This window comes from Benincasa hispida, chromosome 1 (genome assembly GCF_009727055.1).
Source record: "Benincasa hispida cultivar B227 chromosome 1, ASM972705v1, whole genome shotgun sequence".
NCBI classification, from domain to species: Eukaryota; Viridiplantae; Streptophyta; class Magnoliopsida; order Cucurbitales; family Cucurbitaceae; genus Benincasa; species Benincasa hispida.
Genome location: NC_052349.1, coordinates 19,528,428 through 19,552,771, shown reverse-complemented (window position 1 = coordinate 19,552,771; position 24,344 = coordinate 19,528,428). Strand labels below are relative to the sequence as shown.

The window sequence follows — 24,344 nt, the reverse complement described above, 5'->3', positions numbered from 1 at the left end:
AAGGATCTCTTACCAAAGAGTTCCATGAGCACGTTCGGATTGCTCCGATCTCACCGTGATTGAAATACACAATATACATTCAAACGTACAATTATGCAAACAAACAATAATTATCGGCATGCTATGAACAAGAACATAACAAGGGAATGAGTTGCCATACTAGTTGAAGACGGTCTTCAAACTCTGAAACTCAATGCAGCGGAAACCTCCACTCGATCATCAACACAGCAGCACGCACAATCGCAAACTCACGACCGCAACGAGGATCACACCACTAGAAAAGAGCCCCGGGTATTCTTGGAGTGAGAACCCAAAGCTTGGTCTTTGGTGAATTTGGTAGAGGAAGGAGGAAGCACGAATCGTGTAAGCGATAAGCAAGTGGGAGGAAAAAAGACACTATCGTATAACACGATGCTTATCGTTAGGAGAAACTATACGATCGTGTAGGTTTTGCAGAACGATCGTTTAGGAAATGGTATACGATCGTTTAGCAAACTTGGCACACACTGCAATCTTTTAGGGAAGCTATTCGATCGTGTAGGAACTAGTGTGAGATCGTTTAAACGCGAGGTGGATGATCGTTTAGGCGGAGAGTGACTATCGTATAGGCTCTCAAAATTTTTAAGCGATCGATTACGATTCATCAGCGCGCTCCTCTCACTTTTTCAGACGACTGATTCAAAATTAAAACTATTTTCATTTTAATTCATCGGTTACAATAAAAGACGTTACCTCACTAACCCACGTCCAAACGTGAAAAATTGGCTTAATTATCATATAATTAACCAATTAATTAATGATAAATATAATCATATTATATTTTCATCCTATAGTTTGATATCACTTATCTACTATAGTATTTTCTCCTCTACTTAATATAAATCATATTTATATCTTATTTCCTCCAAAATAATATCTCATACATTTAGCCAATTATATCATACATAATTAACTAGTCCAATTATATCATATATAATCAAACTTCCTTTTGTCAATTTGAACATTTCAAATTAACCCAAACACTGATTCTTGACTTTATCCAAGCTATCTAGGGGACCCAATAGACCTGTGGCTCAAAGCTTCAATGGCTCGTGAATAGCTGACTAAACACTTTAGCCACGAGATCCACCATCCGTTAACTGTCAGGTATTCCACTAAAGACCAACAACTGAACTCTTCTTACCACAAATATATTTATGTGTCTATCGAATATAACTAATCATGAGTACGATGACCCTTCATAGATGTTCGTAAGTACAGCTGGGCCAAATTACAGTTTTTCCCCTATAGTTACATCTCACTTCTTAAGTACCACTAATTCCTCTAATGAATAATACAACATAGTTCAACTATGTGTAAACACCTCTCGGGCCAAGAGAAGGTGTGTGGCACCACGTCTTTCAAGCCTTGAAATCAACCCTTAAGGGAGCTATCTATCTACTTACCCCTGCCTCGGGGAATGAGTGAATTCCATCTTGTATAGCTGAGTTCCCAGCTCTCAAAATCAGACGAATCCCCAAAATGGTAGGTTTGAATCGGCGACCTGGCCACTCGCACTCATACAAATCAAAAGACCGTCCTCAATGGCAGGAGGTCCTAACTCATTTTGGATTGAGGTCATGTTACCTATGGTCATCCTAGTGAATTGAAGTCTCTGTCATGAACGATATTATATAACGAGACATTAACACTTCGTGGTCAGGTCTTATATAAACTCTTTGTATAGGACGCCTCCGCTTGCATGTCCCCAACACGAATGATCAGAATCAAACCATCTGTGACAAGTTACAACACTTGTGACCATTCCACAAAGCGGGCCGCATCCGTAGCGTTACCAGGATAAGGTTTCCCTCCTATATCTATATACTACCGACCATTTTGGTTATCACTCAAGACATGATCCACTTGTATGCCACCACATACATGCTTGAATCACATACAGATAACCAGGGATTTTATGTTTATTGGTTTGTGGTAAAGCAAATAAAACAAGCAACTGAGCAAAAAAAAAAACAAGATGTAAAGTAAATATCATATATTATACAACACAAGCGTTCATACAAACTGTTTACAAACTACAGGACACGAGACTTTAAGGCATCAACCCCAACAAGTACATGATATGCTTTCGGGTTTCTGATTTAATTTTAAACCCTGGAAGTGATCATGTAAATATTTTATGAGAAGTCATGTCTATATTATTTATGTTAAAGCGTGTTTTATTTTAAATAGTCACTCACTGAACATTTTAAGTTCATACTTTTAAATGTTTTCTCTCCCCAAGTAGATGTCGACGTCCCGAAGCCGAGTAGATCTACCAGTCAGTCATTATCAGAATTCTTCAGTAATTTGAAGTTTAAGTGGTCCACTTTATTGGGACTGATATAGATCTACTGGCTGAAATTGAGAATTGGCTAGCGACTCAATTCCAAATGAAAGATTTGGAAGAGGCGCAGTTTATTTTGAGCATTCAGATCTTTAGAGATCAAAAGAATAAAACGCTAACCCTGTCTCAGACATCATATATTGACAAAATACTTGTCAAATTTTCGATGTAGAACTCCAAGAGAGGTTTACTACCTTTCAGGCATGAAATTATATTGTCTAAGAAACAGTGTCCTAAGACACCTCAAGAAGTTGAGGAAATGAGACGAATTCCCTATGTATCGATTGTTGGCAGCTTGATGTATGTGATGTTATGTACTAGACCTAATATCTGCTATGCGGTGGGGATGGTAAATATATATAAGTCTAATACAGGATTTAATCACTGGACTACCGTTAAAAACATCCTCAAGTATCTACGGAGAACGAGGGACTACATGCTCGTGTATGGTTCTAAGGATTTGGTCCTTACAGAATACATGGACTCTGATTTTCAGACTGATAAGAATTCTAAGAAATCTACATCATGATCAGTGTTTACTCTTAACGGAGGAGTAGTAGTGTAAAGGAGCACTAAACAGGGGTGCATTACCATTGGGAGTGGAATTTTGGGAGGACATGGTATTAACTGCCATAGCGGCTAATTGAGTAGGAGGATGACGTCCTTGAAAGGAGAACTTCATTCGATTATAGCAATCCAATGCAGTACGACCGGGTTTACCACAAATTTGACCGTAGACCTTTCTTCCTTGATTAAAGCATGCATTGTTGAAATTATTAGAACCAGAAAAAGGGCCCAATAAGTTGGGTTGTGCAGTGGATCCATTATAAGAAAATGAATTAGGGATAGGCCCACAATTTTGAAGCTGATTCGAATTAAATGGGGATGGTCCATTTGAGAAATTAAGGTTGGGATTGAAAGAGCCCCTTTCATTTATGCCTCTTCCACGATAGCCTCTGCCTCCCCTCTGTCCAGAACGACCGCGGGATTGCGGACAACAGAGGTGCTGGATGGGTCTGTTTCGGATGGGTAGAGTTGTCGAGATGGCCAAAGAGGGCATGGGCTCGAAAGATAGAATGCAATTTGTGGAATCCAACCGAATGGGAACTAGAATGAAAATATTGGAAAAGGAGGCCAGATATTTGAGGGGAGGACATAGCTGGGTTTGATTCAGATGAGGAGGAAGAAGTCATTGCTCTCTGTATTCATTTAAAAAAATTAATACATGAAACGAGAAATAAAAAATAGTTATCAAATAAGTTTTCTTGTTCTTGTTTCTTTTCAAGAAATAGGCAACAATAATAGTTATCAAATATATTCTTATTTCTTGTTCTCACAAAAGAGGAAACAAGAAACCAAAAAAAGATGTTATCAAACACTCTTATTAGTTGCCATGCTCCCTATATCCTCTCTAGTTGTGCTTCTTTTTCTTGTCTTATATTTCAAGTACTATGGATCTATTATTTTTAATTTTTAAATCTTTATGAGATAGTAGTTAGGATTTGAATTTTTTTATTTATTTTAATTAATTCGTATTTATAGGTTGTTCGGAGCTATTTTGGTCATTTGATTATTTTTAATTAATATAGGAAAAAATTGCTTGACTATTTATTTGCCGAAAGAAAAATATTTAAGGGTCTCCTTAAATATAAAAAAATATTTAAAAATATTTACACTTTATAGTAAAATATTTTAAGTTGGAATTTTTTGTTGTCCAATGTAAATATTTTTAAAATTTTTCTATTTATAAGAATTTTCCTATTTCATGTAACATCCTAATTATTCCTCGATTATCCGAGGAAAAATATAGCTTCGGGATGGGCTTCGGTGTCATTACAGTGTCTAAGGCCAAAATCACTACCTCCATAGCACGACGTAATGGTCATTAATCATAGAATTCAATAAAAGATTAAAAAATACTTTTGATTCCTAAACTTTCATGAAAGTAACAATTTAGTCTCTAATTTTTTACTTTAACGATTTAGTCCCTAAACTTTAGCATGTAACAATTTTGTCCTTGTGCTTTAAAATTCATAACAATTTAGTCTCTAACGTAAACAAATATATCAAAATTAGATGTCAGTTTTTATTATATTATGATGTAGACTTTGTACTTTATAAAAATATTGAGTCTCTAATTAGTTTATTTCTTTATTTATGCAATAAACCTCATTAAATCTTAATACTAATTTCTACCGTAGGGACTAAATTATTACAAATTTTAAAGTACAATGACTAAATTGTTATATAATAAAATCGATAGACTAAATCATTACTTTTATGAAAGTTTAAGGACTAAAAGTGATTTTTAACCTTAATAAAATGATCACTTATCCAATAAGGTTTTTTTTTTTTTTTTTTTTTTTTTTTTTTTTTTGTCATTCTACGTATTTTTCCTTGTAAATATAGCAACTAGGTTTGACGTATTAACAAATATAACAAAATGTAAAAGAATTTACAGATACAGCAAAATTTAGATCTAACTCTCGAAGTTTATCAATGATATATTTTATTGTTAATATGAATCTATAAGAGAAAGAGTCTATTACTTATAGATTTATTATATTTATAATAGATTTATTATATTTATAATTCTTTTAAAATGTTACTACACATTTAATTATTAGTTCTAAAAGTGATACCCATTGTAATTATCTCATAACTAAGTCCATGGCCCAATTCTTAGGTTTGACACGTTAGATTGAGCTTAAGTCGGTCTTGGATTAGCTTATTAAATTAGCCCATTTGATATTAATTTTAATTTTTTTTGCAAACCTATTCTATTAAAATTTATGTGATTTGTATTTCCTATTTCATTTAAGTTTACATTCGGTGCTTTTTTAACTCCAAATTATCAATATTATGAAGTTGTTTTATCTTTTAAAAAAATTTCATTACTTTTTACATTTTTTAGTTTTTTATTAATTAAATATTGTGGTATGTAAATTATAAAAAATATATCTTAAAAAGGAAATAATAAAAAGTTAAACTTGTATAAATATAAAGATATAATATATAAGTACTTTGGGTTACGGTCCAATAATATATCCATTAAGTTAGCATGACAACTCAATCCAAATATGGATCAAACGGGTTAACTCATGGACAAGCCTACTCTTAAAAGGAATAATCTATAAACCTATTGATCGATGGGTTAGATGGAATAATTGGCTCGATCAAATTTTAAATTTGGATAGAGTTTGAATTGAGTAAAAATTGAGTTTCTGCCTTTACATTTTGATGAGGCTAATACCATTTTGAATTAAGAAGATGACCCTCCATATTAACTTAATTTCTTTTTCTTAACTACATATTTTTAACCTAAAAAACCCTATATTTTGAATTTTGATCTTCATACTTCTAACCTTTTATGTACGTAAGTTTGGTTCAAATATGTATGTTTTTTTTAACCTTTTAAACATCAGTTAATACACAAAACTAAAAATTTAAATACGTATTAAACACTTTTTAAAAATAAGCAAATCTTAGAGGTTGGCTTCCCTAAGTTTTTTGTTTTTTTAAAAAATTAGTCATAATAAATTCAAGAATCCACGTGTGATACAATATTCTTGAAAAAAAGAATATCTTCTAGTTTATTCGAGACAACTTTTTATTTATCTTTTGGAAAATGAGTAAGATAAATTTGATGTGACTAGTTATTCACGGTTAAACTGAAATTTCTAAATCATTTTTAGGCCAAATTATACCCAAAAAAAAAATAAATAAAATAAAATTCCTAGACCTTATATTTATGTTTTTTCTTTCTCATACCTTCTTTTATATGTAATAATATACTCTACGTTCTTATCTAGAAGCATGTTGTGTATGATTTGATTGCAACCCATATGTTAAGAAATAACATTTTAAAAATGTTTGGAGAATCTAACAATGATGTCAATTTGAGCTATGTTCATTAGATAAAGACATTAATTACTATTTTAGAAGTTGATAGTTTGATCTTTCACTTATTAAGTTTGAATTAAACAAAAATCTAAAAATGATTATTCAAAACACCAATTTGAGCATAGCTTAGGTGATAATGACATTAATTACTATCTCAAAAGTTGATGGTATGATCTTTCACTTGACAATGGTTAAATTAAAAAAGAAAAAAAAAACTTCTACTTAAAATTAAGATTATTTTTTTAATGTAAACCTCACATGAATTTGAAAGGGTATTTCTTTCGTTCTTAACCTATAATCATCTTTGGAACCTAAGTAAATGATGTGGTTATTCCAGGATTATTGTCTCATGTGTTCAAATTTTGAATTTAATAATAGTTTAACACAAAAAAAAAAAAAATGAAACCTTTGAAAATTTGGAAACAAACAAAACAATATATCAAAATGTTAAATTTTCAAGATTGTATACTTTAAAACAAAAGTCTCTAACTTTCCAATTGTATGCATATCTAATATTTATACTTTCAAAAATTTCTAATGGTTCTAAACTTTTTATTTTATTTATGTCCATATATACTAGGTTCCTATGTTAATGTCGTCACTTTAACACTTAAATATAGATCGTTGAATGTATTAGCAAAGTATCGTTAAACAAATTTAAACATAAGCACTTATTAAATATAAAATTAAAAATTCATCAACTCATGAAATTTAGAAGTAGCTTTTATACATTAACTTTTCTTCAATATAAACATTGACATCTTTGAGTCAACCAACATCTAAAGGTGTACGTGCGTTGAGTTAAGTTGATTTAAGGATATTTTTTGGATCAACCTGAAAATTGGGGTTGGTTGGATTGGACAACCTAAAAGACTCAAATAAAATCTCTGTTCCAACCCAACCTAACCATTAAAATTCGGGTTGGGTTGGGTTAGGTTTGTTGGATTAAAGAAATAAGTAGCGGAAGAAAACAGGATCATTAAGCATTTTAATTCATTAGTTTTGACTTCGAATTCAACATACTCATAAACTAAAAACAGAGTTTCAACACTAACCTTTGAAGTACCTTTTGAATCACAATTTTTAGCTGCAATCTCTTTCTCCTTTGGTTGTGAATCACCACAAGGTCTTCCTACTATTCTCTTGGAGTTGTAGATTGAGTTGTGGAACTCAAAACAAGCTTGAATTTGGGAAAAAGGAGGTGAAGAACTAAGCATTGTGAAGAACATTCTTCAAACAGATTTTTCAACAAAAATCTCTTCAAAGCATCATCTATTTCAACTTCAAAATTGAAGTTTATATTGCATGGCATTCAAGCAACAAACTTTCTGCCTGAATTCCAGCTTAAGCTTGAGAATTTGAGCTGTAAAAATAGTGGAACCATGAATGAGCTGCTTGGTTGAAGAAGTGGGAAATTCCCACTTTTCCAATTTTTATTTCAATTTTGAAACTTTTTCAAAATTAAAATTAAAAATTAAAATTGAGTTTTTATTAATTTTACAAAAATTACATAAATAATTAATTTTTCTAATAAAATTAATAGTTAATATTTAATTAATTCTAATTAATTTAATATCAAATATCAAATTAATTAATCATCAATTCCACTATCATGGATTCATGAATTTAATATTTAAATCATATTTAAATATTAACCAATTCTCCAATTTCATTTAATTCCAAAATTAAAGTGTAATTATATCACATATAATTACTAATTCTCTTAATTTGTATTTGAACGACTCAAATAAACTTATCACGCTACTCTAAGGCTAATCCGTTTGTGAGCTAGTTAGTAGAGGGACTTAGTGGACCTACAGATCATGGGCTCCAATGATTCGAGATTAATCGGCTAAACTCTATACACCGAATTAACCACTATTCGTTAACTACTAGGCCACTCCACTAAAGCCCAGAGTTGCACTCTCCTCATTGTAGATATATTGTGTCCACTCGATATAACCATGATTAGTAAGTTAACCCTACACAGTTTGTTTGTAATAACGGCTGGATCAAAAGGTTGTTTTACCCCCGAGATTACCTCATGTTCCTTAAGTCCCATTGATCCTCTAATGAACAATTGATTTGTGATCCGATCATTAAAATGAGTCTCTCTCGGACCAATAAGAGGGTGGAGCCCCCTTGTTCAAGACCCAAAGTCAGCACTTAAGGGAACAATCTTTCTACTATCTCTGAAAGCGAGTAGGAGTGAGTTCCATCTTTCACCCTATGTCTCTAACTATCTACCTGGTCTTATCCCTGAAATGGGAGGCTTATTGAGTTGGCGATATTGAGCCAGCCTTCACCTATACAAATTTAAGGATAATTCCGAATAAACAGGAGTTCATAATTAGCTCATGATTCAGGTTAAATTACCTAGGTCATCGTTGTGAAATAGTCAGTCTTAAACAGTAAACAACATTATAAAGTAAGAGTCACTTATTTCTTGGTCCAATCTTGCACAAACTCATTACATAGAACGCTCTCACTCCTCATGTCATCACATGTACGAATCAGGATCACTTCGTCTGTAGCACTTCACAACTCCTTGTAACAACTACAGAGTGAACCGCATCTGATAGTGTTACCAGAATAAGGCACCCAACCTTATTCATATATTATAGATAATTTTGACTATTTACTCGAACCTGATCCACTCTTATGTCTCTACATAAAGTTCAAGTACTCATGTAATAGTCATGGATTTTTAGTTTATTGAATTTATTTCTAAACGAAATAAGCAATTTATATATTCAATACAACTTTATTGAATCAAACTTTAATAACAACTTTATTGATTTACATAATGAGTTTAAACCACGAGTTTTAGGACATAAAACTCAACAAGGTTGTCGGGTTTTAACTTTTTTTTAATTAAAAATATGTAAATTTATCTACAACACATGATTAATAACTAAATGCTCAAAAATTCAAATGTTAGATATCAAATATCTAGTATTTATTACGAACTTTAAATAAAGACAAATATTCATAACAATTTTAAAAGAAAATTATTAAAAATTCACAAATTATTCAATACAAAGTAATCAAATTTTAAAGCAAGAGAAATATATATATTTTTAATTAATATATATAAAATTCGGGTTGATTTGAATCAATTAAATTTATTTTTAGCCCTGTGACCCATCCAACAAAAATAAAAAATAATAATCCAACCCAACCTAACTCAACCCTTATATTTTGGGTTGAGTAGTCCATCCAAATTATTGGATCATTTAAATACTCCTACCATCATCGACTCCACGAAAGATAGTTTTGAATAAATTACCTTTTTGGTCAAACGACCAAGAGAAATAAAAGAGTTCTTATCTAATGGTTGAAATATTTCATATGCTTGTTTACGAACGAAACTTGAATGCTTTAAACATGTCGGACTAAACATGAAAGGCGAGAGAGCTTGTGCGCGGACGCGGCCACTAGTGTGGGCTTTGTGCTACTTATTCTTAGACTTCCATGGATTCTTATATATGGCCTTCTAATTAATATCTAGTTTAGTTATTAATTTAGATTAATTAGTATTTTATAATCAATTAGTAATTTATCTTCTTTTTTGTTAAGGATATAAATAATCAATTTTGAGATTGTAATAGAGAGTTTTTTTTATTATTGTTTTCAATATAGGATATTGTTCTTTGAGAGTGTTCTATCCTCTTCAAGTTTGAATTTTCTTTGTTTGGCCATGAATTTAGCGTAATATCTTTTATGTTGCATCAGTTCTTTATAGACTATTGATAGTTTCTTGTGATGATGTTGTAGACCTGAACTTATCAAATTGTCTTTTTAGTCCAAAAGTAAAAGGAAAGAAAGAGAGAAATAAATAAATAAATAAAATTTAAAGAAAAAGAAAGTATTTATTCTATATATATATATATACACACACATAATATGTAGATTCCAATTCCAGAGTGGCATGAAACTCCTAGAGATGGATGGCTAAGATTGAAACCTCGTAAGCCAAACCCCTGGATTAGGAAGAATAATATAAAGTAAATCAAACCAAAAACCAACATTTATATGTAAAAGCACCTTTTGAATTATCTTAGCTGACCATTATTTTTTATTAGAGTAACCAAAAGTTTCTATCTCACACCCAAATGGCAACGAAGATGAGTAACTTGTAAGGTTTGAAACATCGATGTTCATAAAAATATTGATGTCCCAATTTTATGAAAATATTGATGTCGACAAAAATTTTCATAAACTTTATGGAAATTGAAGGAAATTGTTAATTAGTTAATGAAACTTTAATTGCGGCTTAACTAGATTATAATGGACAATTTTTAATCATCATTTCTATATAGTAAGACAATATTTAGATGTATATTATAAATATTTGTGTAAATGTCAATGAAAGAACATAAATTTTAAAAAGAAACGGACAAATAATAACAAAATATTATCAAATATTGGTCATAGATTACAAAATTAAAGGAGACATAAAATATTTGCATATAAAATAACTGTAAATTGCTTATTATAAAATGTACATGTCTACTACCAAAAACATTACCTTGAATCCAAAATCTTGATAATTCTCATAGAAATTAGAATAATGCTCCCAAGTAATCATGTACTAAAAATGTTGAAGATAATTACTTGAATGAAAAATGATAGGACTCATATAACCAATTTATGTTATTGAATTTTTAAAGAAAACAATGTTGACCACTAATATCTCTAATGGTTACTTGATTTTATGGATATTCTAACCATAGTTTCATCATTGGTTGGAAATAACATTAGCGTATGAAACTATATAATTGATGTTAAAACTATATAAAACTATAAAAACTTGAATTGAGTTGGCATAGCTAATTCTTTAACAAATAATAAAAAGAAAGTTTCGAGTTTTCTTGAAAGGAGGGAAACAAAATTCCTACCTAACAAAATTTTGAATCCTTCCAAAACTCAAAATTTCAATAAAAAAAATTAGACTATTTTTAAATAAAGAAAAATAAGCCGATTTATTTATAAATATAGCAAAATATCATTATTTATCGGTGTAGATCACAATAAACCGAGATAGACAATGACATTTTACTATACTTAAAAATATTTTCAACAATTTTAACATTTAAAATAATCTCTCATAAAACTTTAACAGCATAGTAACTCATATGTTTTATAAAAATTGCGACGTGGGATCTGGTTTGGGTTTATTTTTGCCATCCCTTTTTTACAAGACTCCATGCATGCAAAACCCAAATCCAAACGCCCCCTCTTCTTTCCTGTGATCGATATTCTTTCCAAAATGGTCGGTTTTGGATTTTTTTTGTATTTACAATTCATTTTTTCTCTCCTAAAGTTCCAATTAGATTCCTTGCATGTCCCACACCCTTTTGTTTCCCCCTTTTAAATATTCCCATCTCCTCTTCTTTTTATTTTGCCACTCTCAATTCTGATTCTTCGTTTATAATCTTCTCCACCTTCCACATAATCTCTCTGTCTTTCCTCCATATTCTTTCCTGCTTCTTTCCCTTTACTCCCCTCCTCATGATTCCAGAACTTGAGGTATTCTTCTTCTTCTTCTTCTTCTTCTTCTTCTCCTTGTTTTTATGAGTATTTGGATCTCCATTTCCATTTCCATTTCCATTATGGGTTCTGAGCATTCTTTGATTTTCTGCAGAAACCGAGGATTACTGAGATAAAGGTCCGGATGGACTGTAATGGGTGTGTTCAGAAGATCAAGAAGGCATTGTATGGAATCAATGGTGAGCCAAACACAAAAATCCATCTTTTTTTGCTTTGCTTTCCTCTGCTTTCTTCTTCTTCTTCTTCTTCTTCTTCAGTTTTCTTGTTCTTTTGCAGGCATTTATGATATCTACATAGACTTTCCCCAGCAGAAACTCACCATCATTGGATGGGCTGAACCTGAGAGAATCATGAAAGCCATCAAGAAAACCAGGAAGATCGCCACCATTTGTTCCGAGTCTGAACAGACGGATCCTCAAGCTGCTGCTACTGCCCAACCTACTGATAATATGATGCCTAGTGGTGGTGGTGGTGGTGAACCACCCAATTTGTCATCGGGTGGAGGTCCTCCTCCGTCTCATGACATGGCCATGGGTGATGGCCCACCTAGCCAAATGGTCGTCCAAGATGGTAATTCAGCACCACACTCTGATCCAACCAACGGCCATCAAGCACCACCGCCTGGGTCATCTGATCCTGGACAGGGCCATGTCACCCACCACCAGCCATCCGAGCACGGTCAAGTAGTCCACCAATATCCCTCAGAACCCGGCCAGGTTGTCCAACATCAAGGACCAGGACCAGAACATGGCTATGTCATCTCTCACCAACCTGAGCATAGCCACATGGTCCACCACCAACCAACTGAACCCGGCCACATAAGCCATCATCAACCATCCGAGCATGTCCACGTGGTTAGCCAGCCACCTGATCATGGTCATATCGTTCACTCCCACCAGCCACCTGAATATAGCCACACGGTTCACCACCACCAGCTACCTGATCACAGCCAGACAGTTCAGTACCACCAACCATCTGATCACAGCCATACAGTTCACCACCACCAGCCTCCAGGCTATAGCCAAAGCCACGTAGTCCACCACCAACCCGAACATAGATACAGCTCTAGCCACAACTACCACCACAACATCCCAGGAGTGACATCAACGCAGCCGGTGACCGTGATACACAGCTACAACACATACAAGCCATCGCCATACGTTACCGAGTATGTCCGGCCACTGACATACAACAGGCCCTCATCATATGCCTCTGAATACATACCACAGCAACCAACCACCCATTACAGCCCAAGAATGGACCTTTACTATGAAGACTATTACAACACAGGCACAGGCAGTAGCAATGGGAACATCACATCAATATTCAGCGACGAGAATCCGAACGCTTGTAATCTAATGTAAAGTAAATAGAAGGAAAAGAAAAAAAGAGAGAAAAAAAAAACCCATCTGGTAAAAGATCCTACAGTTGAGTTGGGGAAGTGATTTAATGTTAGGAAGACTTTTTGATGGGCACGCAAGAGAAAACGAATGAGATTCCCAACGTGGGAGTGCTGGAAGAATCGGATACCAAAATTCCCACCTTTTGGTGATGGGTAGATATAGATGATAAACCGGGTGAAGAACATTCTTGTAAAGGCGACGTGGGGAATCTTGTAAAGTTGTAAAGATTTTTAAGGCTTCAACGGCTGACAGATGTTTACAGAAACGACTTTATGTTCTTGCCAAAAAAAAAAAAAGTTTTAATATTTGCTGAAATATAAGAGGCATTCGGAGAGAATGAATCGAAGTTCTGGCCTACCAGAACGAATCTTCAAATCTAATTCTGCAGCCATTTTGATGAACAAAAGCCCATGCAATCACTGAATCAAAAAGAACCCAATATCCAAAACTGATAGCCCAAATGGCAAATGTCCCAAAACTATCAAAATCAGAGCTAAGAATCAAATTTAGGCAATGTTTTCATTCTACCATTTGGTTGCACCTATAGAAAATGTAAAAAAGGACAATAAGACATCCGGTCAATTACTTTGTAGCAACGGGTGTCAGATTCCAATACTAAATTTAGAACAAGCAATATATAATACACAAATCGATCATGTGAATAATGTTTGAAGAATTAAAGATATTTTAATCTGAGGAAGAAAGTCTAAAGGACAGTGAAAGACAGAACTAATGGCATGATGCAGATGTAGAGTATAGGCAACCAGAACACTAACATTCAGGCATCAACAAGGGGCAAACCAGTAAAAGGTTGACATGTGGCAGCTTGTTTGCATCAAATTCCATGATGCTTGTCAGAATAGTAGCCACTTATGCATTAGATAAAAAAATATGGACAGAAATGACGAGAAAGGATAATTCATTACTAAACATAACAGGAAGAGGAAGAGAAATAAAATGTATACTTGAATTGGAAAAAAGAGCACCCAGCTTAATTTACTTAACAAGCAGTAGAGTGTCACCAAGATCCCTTTATTCCAATCACTTGGTTCCACATGAATTGCTTTTCACAACAACTAGAGTTTTATCCTTTCAGCCCTTCACAACAAATGAACAATTTACAGTGAAAATTACATTGCACCAAGCTCTTGAGGGGGGGAGGGAGGGGGAATAATTTAAAAAAGCAACACAAACGATACCAAAAGACCTGTAAAATCACTACCAAAAATTTCCTTACACGTGAATGAAGAAATGGAACTGTACAAATAAATCTGCAGACTGCAACATGGAAGAAAACAAATCTAAGAGAATGAAGAAACAAGTAATCTAGACATGTGGTTTTTATTTGAAAGAATCTGGCTTGACTTGGAGAAGGCAATGATTGAAAGTTTTGGTATTTTCCCTCATGTAGAATGGGGGTTGAAATATATATTGGTGTACCATGGATGGAAAGGGTTTTCATAAAACGGCAGTTTTTCCATTTGAATTCACAAGGGGAGAGGCTGCTGAGGAAGAAATTGAATATGGAGTACTGAGATCAGAACAGGGTGGTGGGATCACAGATTCTGAAAAGCCAGAAACATCTGAACAGAGCCAAGATGTGGAAGAAGATGAATTGATTGAAAAGGTAATGTTGGATAAATAGATTGAAGTGAAGGGAGATTCTTGTATCCCAGAAAAGTTTCCAGCAATTTTAATGTTTGTGCCTCTCACATTCTGCAAGGTTATGTCCTGCACAATTGGGAGAGCATTAGGATCAAACTCATCGTCCGGATGTGACTCGAAGTGACCAGAGGCACTGAATGCCGTGGATATGTTTTCCATTTCAACATCTGAAACGACTATTCCTTTAATGTAACCCCCTCTTCCCTTAGCAGTTCTAAATTGAATGCCAATAAATGAGTTGTTCAGTTGCACATGCTCCACAAGAACATTAGATATCCCACCAGACATCTCACTACCAAAGGCAATGGAAGAACCTGAAGATGACTGGAGGTGGACCCTTCTAATGTGTATGTTTTTAGATGGTCTGCCATAGGCAATACCATACTGATCCCAACCACTCTTCAAGGCAATGGCATCATATCCTGTGGCAATGTTGCAGCCCTCTATGCATACATGATCGGAGGAATCTGAAAGCACCAATCAAACTTTATTTAGAAAAGAATGCCTCTCCACCTCATTAATTAGAAACTAGAAAGAATGAATTGCATACTACTAAATTTAATTCTTGAATTGATGATCATTAATGAAATCCATGATGTACCGTATGTCTAAATTTGGTCCATCCACAACAAATCCTTTTGATCATGATGGCATCCCACTACGTGTCATAAACTCCTAACAGAATCTTATTTTCTAAATTCAATCCAACTAAATTTTACTGTAAAAATTATCATCACAGACCTCAGGCCCCAAATATAAGAACTTTGTATATTGGGACTTTATTTGAAGACGTTGCTTTTCTTAGACTAATGATTTTAAATAAGTGTTGATGTTAACTAAAATTTATAAACATATCTGTTAACAGTCAACTACTCATGATAGCCTTCTTGATGGAATCTTCTTCAGAGCACTATGTGTTGTGTGTGTGCTTGTGGGAGTGAGAGATAAAAGGGGAGAGATTCTTCAATGGTGCTCACACCATTTGGCCATAGGATGTATCACATCATATGAGAGAATGAGAGAACGAGAGAGAGAGAGAGGGCCAGTCAACAATAGTCACACAAAATAACAATGGGGATGCTGAAAATTGAAGAAGCATTACAAACCTGGGACTATTCCAACTGTGTAGGGAGATTCAGAAGGTGCAGAGACAGAGATGTTGTAAACATAGACGTTACTGCACATGAAAAACTTATATTCAATAAAGATTCTCTGACAATCAGCAAATAGACATATCATCAACAAGGTGAACAGAACCAGCAGAGGTAGAAGAAACCAATCCCTGGTTGTTATAGCATACCTGCAATAGACTGGATGAATGTTATATGCAGGAGTGTTCAAGAAAGTGAGGTTTGATACAACTACATATTGAGAATCCTCAAATTCCACGAGGTGAGGGCGGCTGTAGTTTAGGGAATGAGAGCTAAACCAATTCCACCAAACTAAACCCTGTCCATCAATGACCCCATCATCACCTAGCGCATCCAAAATCAACATAATAACACTAGTTCAGAGGAATGCATTTTCGCAAACTAGATACTTAATCAAGGGTTAGAAGGGCAACAAACCTGTTATTACAACATCTTGTAAATTGTAACCATTTATCAAGCTTCGGTATCGTTTCCCTGGAACTTCAATACCTCTACCATATGAAGGTAAGGGATTGACAAGTTCCCAATGGGATGGGTCCTGTTAAAGAGAAGATCAATGTGTTTCAAAACAAATTCCTAGACACAACTACTTGCTTGAGCACAATCCATGAAGAAAGACATACCTGAGAGCCAAGAATCACAGCACCTTTTTCCAAGAAGAGGGTAAGATGGCTGGTAAGATTAATGCTTCCAGTGAGCCACTTTCCAGGTGGAACATAAAGCTGAGCTCCACCCTTATCAGCAAAGGATTTAAGATAAAAAATGGCATTTTGGAAGGCAATGGTGTTGAGAGTTTTGCCGTCGCCAACAGCGCCAAACTCCAAGATAGACACACTGTGTGGTCTTGGATCTAATGTTGGTTTAGAATCACACTGTCCGGCGAGCTCTTCACCGATTATTTTCGCAGCATTGCTCAATTGTAGCAACAAAAGCAATGCCACCTAAAGAAAAAAACCAAAAGAAACTTAGAGGCAACACCATGAATTGATTTAATCAACCAAATACAACTAGAACCACAAGTACATTGAAAAACAAGAACTTTACAAATCCCCAAAATTGCAGATTCAAGTTAGAGAGGAAATGAAAAGATGAAGGTATTGATTGATGCAACAACTTGCAAATCAAGAAGGGAAAAAAAAAAGTACCAACATGAGAATGAAACTAATCCCACAAGAAGAAAAGCAGATCAAAGAGAGATGAAAACATAAAATTGAGAAATCAATAGCATGAAAGTAATAAAATGCAGAAGAACATCAAATCTAGAAATTGAAACCTGCCAGAAAATCAACATCAAGGAAATGTTTAAGGAGAGAGAGGGGGAGAGAGAGAGAGAGAGAGAGAGAGAGAGAGAGGAAGAAAAAAAAAGGTTAATAGAGGAAGAGAAGGGGAGAATACAAATGACGAAAAGTCAAAAAGGGTTTCTGGACCATCTGTAAAGAAACATGGAGAAGAGAGCGAAAAGAAAGAACCCGAGGTAAACAAGTGATGGTGGAAGACATTGAAAACAAAAATCATGAAAAAAACGAAAAGGGGTTTCTCCAGAAATCAACAGAAAATAGGATATGGAGGGGGGGAAGGGGGATAGATTCGTAGAGCAAAGGGAAACAAAGTAGATAGAACAAAAAAGAATGAAAAATAAGAAAAACCCAGATAAAAAGAAACGTACTTACTAGCATCCTCATTGGTCAAAGCCAGAGACGACAATGACCAAAAAGAAAAAGGGAAAGGAGATGCAGAATCCAAAACACCGAAGGAGAAGGAGAAGGAGAAGGAGACGGTGGGGAAAGGAGCAGCAAAATCGGCGAAGCAGAGGGAGCTGAAGCCGGAAAAGAAGAAAAGGAAAAAAGAGAGTAAGGAGGCAAATGGGTATTCGATAATAATAAGCATTAATGATATAAATGCAAACCCAAAATCAAATAAAACTTACAAAAGGAAATTGTGAAGGGAAGGACACTATAGGGATGTAGAAATGACAGCTTTCCAAATTGCACATAAAGAGAGAGAGAGAGAGAAAAGAAAAAAAAAAAAAGGGTGAAGGAAGAAATTCTGCCTTGTTGATGTTCTTCTTCTTCTTAGAAGAATAATTAATAAAAAGAAAAGGAAAAGAAAATAGAAGTAATTAGGGATATTAATTAGCAGTAATTGGGAATTACCCTGTTAGTGAATATGATTAGTAACGTCTCTCGCCGACAAAATTGTTTGAAACGGCCCTCCATCAGAGGAGGATTTTGAGAAGAGAGAGAGAAAGTATTATGGGTTATGTCTGTATCTAATCTCTAATGTTTTTTAAAGAAAAACAATGTATATTGTATATTGTGTATGTACTTGTGGCTCTGTGTTGTGTAATTGTAAATACCCACAAACATTGACTATTATTTCAAAATCAAAAATCAATTCCAAAATTAGCTAATTGTTTTATGTTATTTAGGTATATAAAAACAGAAAAATGTCAACCCAAGTTCAAAAAAAAAAAAAAGAGAAGGAAAATTAAAATATTATATAATATGAAACAAAAAAATGAAGAAGGATTCGAATGGAGCAATATCTAACCACTGGTGGATGTTTGTAGATTTAGTAGTATGACGGTATATCAGAATATGAATAAAATGCTAATAAGAGGGGAAAAAAATTCAAATTAAGAAATTAGAAAGGAAAATATTTAAAATGGAGAATGTGGATACGAAGTAGAGTAGGAGTGAAAATAGGGTAAAAAGGAGATGGAGTTGTGAGAGGGGGACACGTGGAGGGGTAGGATTGGGTGGGAGAGGGGACACGTGGAGGAGAAAGAGAGGAGGAAAGGAAAGCGTAGAGGAGTGCATGGGATGGGGGCAATGAGAGGGCATGTGGGATGACAGAAGGGGGGAGAGAGAGAGAGAGGGGGGGGTGGCGCCAGAATCAATGATAGCGGAGATGCCAGGCTGGCATCAATCACTTGACAGAACAACAAACAATCACCCAACACAACACAACACAACACACACTAACGAAGAACAAAAACATCTTCTTCCACACCTCACCCTCCCCTCATCTCTTTAATTACTATGTTTTTTTCTTTCTTTCTTTTTCCCTTTTCTTTTCTTTTCTTTTTTTTTACTATAATTCATTTCTCTCTCCCTTTTTTCTTTTACCCTTCCATCTAAATCATAATATTACATTTTTATCAATATAAACATATACCCTTATTTCTGTGGGTTCGATATCAACTTAAAGAGTGAATTGATATTTTCATTATATGATACACAAATTTGCAAAATATACAAAAACAATAATAAACAACAAAATATCATTACTCTTTTTTTCTATACTTTTTCTATAAATATTCATCGAAAATTGATATTTTATTAATATTTCCATCAAAATTTTATTTGATCAAAATATACGTTTTCTTCCCTGTTTTTATTAAAATTATAAGTAAAGTGGACTATCACGAGTCTTTTAATTAAAGCCTTAATAAATCTTGAATGTGTAGTCATTCAAATTTATTTTTGATCCAATTTGATTAAAATAGTAATAATAATTTTCATATAGAAAAAGACATTATGCAAGTATATTTCCCAATTTATTAAAAGAGATGCTCAAGTAGACTAAACTCTTTTGAGAAAAAAATCAACAATTAACTAACTTGCTAATTTTAAAATTTATTGAGAGCAAATTGACTAAAATTGAACAATTTGATATTAAAATGAAACAAAATCTAAAGTATGTGGATCAAAATAGTATTTTAACATTTTTATCATGTATGATATCATGATAGTATAGATAAAACTCTTTGTTTTTCTTTAAAAAAAAAAAAAAAAAACAATACTCTTGTTCATTATAATCAATTACTAGTTTAATATTATTTATGAAGGTTGGAGAGTTCCATGAAATTAAAAAAATAAACAAAAAAGGTTCATAGGGTAAATAAATGGAGTATGCATTATTAATTTTCACAAAGTTATTAGGTATCACTCGAGTGAGAAAAGATTATGATACTTCATGACTTAATTTATCATCTATATTTTTGGTAACTTACTAAGTATTATGCTAAATAAATTTATTGTTTGTAAATTTTTACGTTTGAAAAAGTATATTTAAGTTTGTTTGAAGTTAAATTAAAAAAATAATATATTAAGTTATAAATTTGATAATCAAACTAAACTAAATTTTACTAAAAAAAGGGATAATAATGGTAAAACTGTTAAAAATATTTTTAAACCTATCATGATCTATTACTAATAGATGGTGACATTTTGCTATATTTATAAAGAAATTTGTTCATTTTTCTTTATTTAAAAATAATAAATAAATAAATAAATAAATAAATAAATAAATAAATATATATATATGATCAAATGTTTTTGATATAGTTGCGAAAGTATTTTTGATTTATCAAAAGTCTATTTTTATGGCTATAGGTTTATGAACTAAAACATTAGAGGAGAAAAAAAGTACACATTTTATTAAATTTAGGTCACAACTGTATAATAATTCAATCAAAATATAAATATATTTGCACCCATCAATGATGCTTTGACAAAATGATTGATAAGGAGGAACATATTCTTATGACTATGAATACATACATACAATTTTTTTTTCTTTGGGTTCTAAAAGCAAAGAAAACATATTTCCAATAACATATACATATACTACCAAAAACTCAACTATTCATAACTATAAAAATAAAAATAAAAACAGGAAGGAAAGAAAAATCATCGTAACCGACTCATTAATTATATATTTAGTTGTTTAATATATAATTCAACATAAAAATAGTTTCAAAAAATTATTTCAAAAGAAATAAACAAGAGTAAATCGATGAAATAGAAACTTTTGGTATAATATCAATAAATAAATTTATATGAAAATATGGTACAAATGATCCATTTTAGAACGTCCAAAATAAAATCTGACCTATTTTTTAAAAGGTATGTTATTTTGAACTTCTAGTTACGTCATTATAAGCATGAAATTATCAAAGTTTGACCAAAAAACACGTAAATAATTTAGTTGACTCGAAATTATCACACCCAAATTGTTGAACAAGAGTGTAAAAAATTTTTATTAAATAATTGAATATTGAAATTACCCAGAGAGAGAGAGAGAGAGAGAAAAAAAAAAAGAATCCAAATAAATAAAGGTTAAGGGAAGATTAAAGAGGGAATTGAGATTAGAGTGTGCTTTAGGGGGCATGGAATCAAATGTATAGATTTATAGAAATGGCCTGAATTATTTTTTGTCCATATTTGGGCTCCATTTCATTGTCTCTTTCTATTTTCTTTTTTAATTATATATTTTTACTCAATTCTAAAAGCAGCCAGCTATGTGAAGTTCACAACCACCTAATTATATTTTATTTCCCCCCATTTTTTTAAAATTAATGAGGGCAGTCCAAGTGATTAATTTAATTAATCCCAAAGTAAACCTAAGTTTTCTTTAATATTTTAAACAACTGTTGATTTTTTTGAGGTTTTGTATTATTCCACATTTATTAGAGATTCTATAGAGCGGCCGAATGTTTGGTTTTAGAAAAATACGAAAATTTTGTTTAATCCGCCGGAAAGTTAGACCGTTGTGATTCCGATGTGTGGTGGTGGCGGCGGCGGTGGGTCGCCGGTGAATCAGGTTACAGGCTGTCGAACACATCAGCACATGCACATTTACAATAATGGCCTTTTTTTTTCCTTTTGTTTTTTGGATTTTTCTTGGATGCGCTTGCTGTTATAGATTTGCAATTATTATTATTTTTTTTTGACTAAATATATTGATTGGTATAGTATTTAATGTTTATGGTACTTTTTAAATTGAAATAGATTGGAAAAACATTTGATGGTTGATATTATCATGTAGTTTATTTAAGATATCAAAAAATTTAAATGCATAAACACAGAATTTCTTGAGAATGAAGGTTTAATCACTATCAGAAAGTTATTGTACTGAAAAAAAAAAAAAAAAAAAGCAAAATTTAATTTTCTATTTTTGTGGATTTAAATCTCTATCTTTATTTTGCTTCATTTTAATTTTTGAAGTTTTAAAATGATTATTGTTTTTGTTAATTTTATTTGTAGGTGTCTCATTTTAGTTCTCGTGATTTGTGATGATGTTTGTATATTAACTGTAGAAAAATAATTACATTGATCCTTAGCTTTTGTTTGTTTTACTTTTAACACATTTCTAATGAAGTTTTGACTATGTATATTAATTGAGGATTAATTCGATGTTAGTGTGTATTTAAATCGAATATGTTGGAAACAATAATCATTATGTAAGCAAATATTAGGTGGTAAAATAATATATTAAGGACACAAACTATTACATTTCAGAAGTTGAGAGAAAAATATACGTTTTTTAAATCCATTGACGTATCAAAACAATATATATTTATTTGAAAATTTAATGACTAAACAAACCGTTTAACAACTCAAATATTAAAAATAGAACAATATTAAAGTTTAAGGACCAAAATTCATATTATTCTTTTCTTCGATTTGGTCTCCCTTCTTGCATCATCCTCGTTTATCATGTTGATCTCTAATCTTTGTCTCTACCACTCGTCTTTTATCTTATTTAATCTTTATTCCATGTTTCGTCCTCCAGTTTTTATTTTTCATCATAATGAGATTGCTCACTCCAAAATCTATCCATATATTTGCATGAGATAAATATTCTAACAAAGACCAAAATGTCTCACCCCTAAATAAGTTAAATAGAAAATAAGTTTTGATTATAATTAATAATTGACAAAGAGAATGAATGAAACAAACTTAAATCAACTCAACAATTAATTTGTGTGTTTCTATTACAAAATAAGGAATACATGATAATGGAGAGGACATCCTCTGTCCATAGCTTTTTCTTGTTTGTCTTCAACTATCACACCAAATATATATACACATACACCACCCACACCACACAAAAATAAATTTAATTTAACTGAATTCATTTTAATTGATTATTAAAAATAACACCTGTCAAGAAGCACTTTAAATTGCTTTTAATATTATTTAATATTTGGGTAATTCTAAAATGAATGAAAACATTATTAATTGCATAATAATTTTCAACCTCCAAAAATAAGTATATATGGATTATAGTTGAATTATGTTCACTTTAACCATGATTTTATATATCATCTACCAAAATATATACTATTTAATCTTTATTAAAGATTTGTCAAACTAATCAACATGCTTCAATTAGTTGATTAAAGTATTATCTTATTGGCTTGAGTCTGTTTCGAAGAATTTTCAAATGGGTGGAAAAAAAAATATTTTTTTAATTAGAATGGAAAAAAAAGAAAAAAAAGAGCTATTTAAATTTTAAACTTTTGGTTGAATTATTATATTTTAAAATTTTATAAAGAGCTTAATTCCTTATCTAATGTAATAAAATATTTTAAATTGCATGAAAAGAATTGTTTGGTCCTTGATAGTTGGTATAGAATTTCACTTAAAGTCCATAACAAGAAAAAGAAACTCATATTTAAATCCTTGATTTTTTAAAAATAGGTTGAACCGTAATACTAGGAAATAAATAAATAAATAATACAAAGTCCCGTTTATAAGATCAAGTTATATAAATATGGCACACCTAGATATGTATTTATCCGCTTTGTTATCTAATTTTATCAAGATCTACTCCAAAATTTTGAGAAAAAAAATATAGGCTTTATTTTTTCCCTTGAATTTATCAAATAATTTTTTTTATTAACTACGTTAGTTTAGTGGATGATAAGCAATAATACACAGGTAGAGAAAGTTTCTACTTCTATCATAACTATATTTTGAAAGCTCTCAAAATACGTCTTTGTATATAAACTCATTTGACAAATATAAATCTTTTTTAATGGTGTTTTCTTTTTTAAAATTTGATTAAATATTTAAACATGAATGATATATACACACTAAAGAAATTATTAACAAGCATAAAATTTTAAGAAACAGAAAATTTAAAAGGAACTAACATTTAGACATAATACTTCATGGGCTAGAACTTTTGTATAATTCCTACTCTTATTTATTAAACCCTACAATTATATATGCAAATTAATCTTAATGGTTGCTATTGACTCTTTGCAAAAAAAGATGATGTGTATTCATCAATGACAATTTATATGTTTGATAGAATGTATGTTTTATACTAGTTGAGATTAATGTTCATATTCACGATTAATTTATCGAAGCTGTCAATTCGAGATTATCATAGGGTGAGATTTCGATACTTACCTTTTATAAATAATATGTTTAATTAATTAAAAAGGTATAGTCTCTCAATATATACTTACAAGATATTCTAATATAT

General features: G+C 32.0%; 2 protein-coding genes across 8 annotated transcripts; one reads left to right on the top strand and one right to left on the bottom strand.

The window, feature by feature from the left end:
- The first annotated feature begins 11,415 nt into the window (after positions 1-11,415).
- Positions 11,416-13,625, top strand: LOC120073063 (heavy metal-associated isoprenylated plant protein 36-like). 2 transcript variants are annotated; one of them, XM_039025678.1, is made up of 3 exons: positions 11,418-11,821; positions 11,937-12,021; positions 12,119-13,625. In XM_039025678.1, exons 1-3 carry the CDS (start codon positions 11,804-11,806, stop codon positions 13,204-13,206), a joined length of 1,191 nt encoding a protein of 396 aa, XP_038881606.1. In that variant the 5' UTR covers positions 11,418-11,803; the 3' UTR covers positions 13,207-13,625. The 2 variants fall into 2 exon arrangements, with proteins under 2 accessions (XP_038881597.1, XP_038881606.1); XM_039025669.1 differs by having other exon boundaries at positions 11,416-11,821; positions 11,937-13,625.
- Positions 13,626-14,147: 522 nt separating this feature from the next.
- On the bottom strand, positions 14,148-18,330 carry LOC120073041 (probable polygalacturonase). Of its 6 annotated transcripts, XM_039025653.1 has the most exons (7): positions 17,989-18,142; positions 17,732-17,877; positions 16,685-17,002; positions 16,479-16,599; positions 16,211-16,385; positions 16,017-16,087; positions 14,148-15,377 (listed from the first exon to the last, which is right to left on the bottom strand). In XM_039025653.1, exons 2-7 carry the CDS (start codon positions 17,741-17,743, stop codon positions 14,704-14,706), a joined length of 1,371 nt encoding a protein of 456 aa, XP_038881581.1. In that variant the 5' UTR covers positions 17,744-17,877; positions 17,989-18,142; the 3' UTR covers positions 14,148-14,703. The 6 variants fall into 6 exon arrangements, with proteins under 6 accessions (XP_038881581.1, XP_038881556.1, XP_038881545.1 ...); XM_039025628.1 differs by lacking the exons at positions 17,732-17,877; positions 17,989-18,142 and adding an exon at positions 18,215-18,330; XM_039025617.1 differs by lacking the exon at positions 17,732-17,877 and having other exon boundaries at positions 17,989-18,137.
- Positions 18,331-24,344: the final 6,014 nt, after the last annotated feature.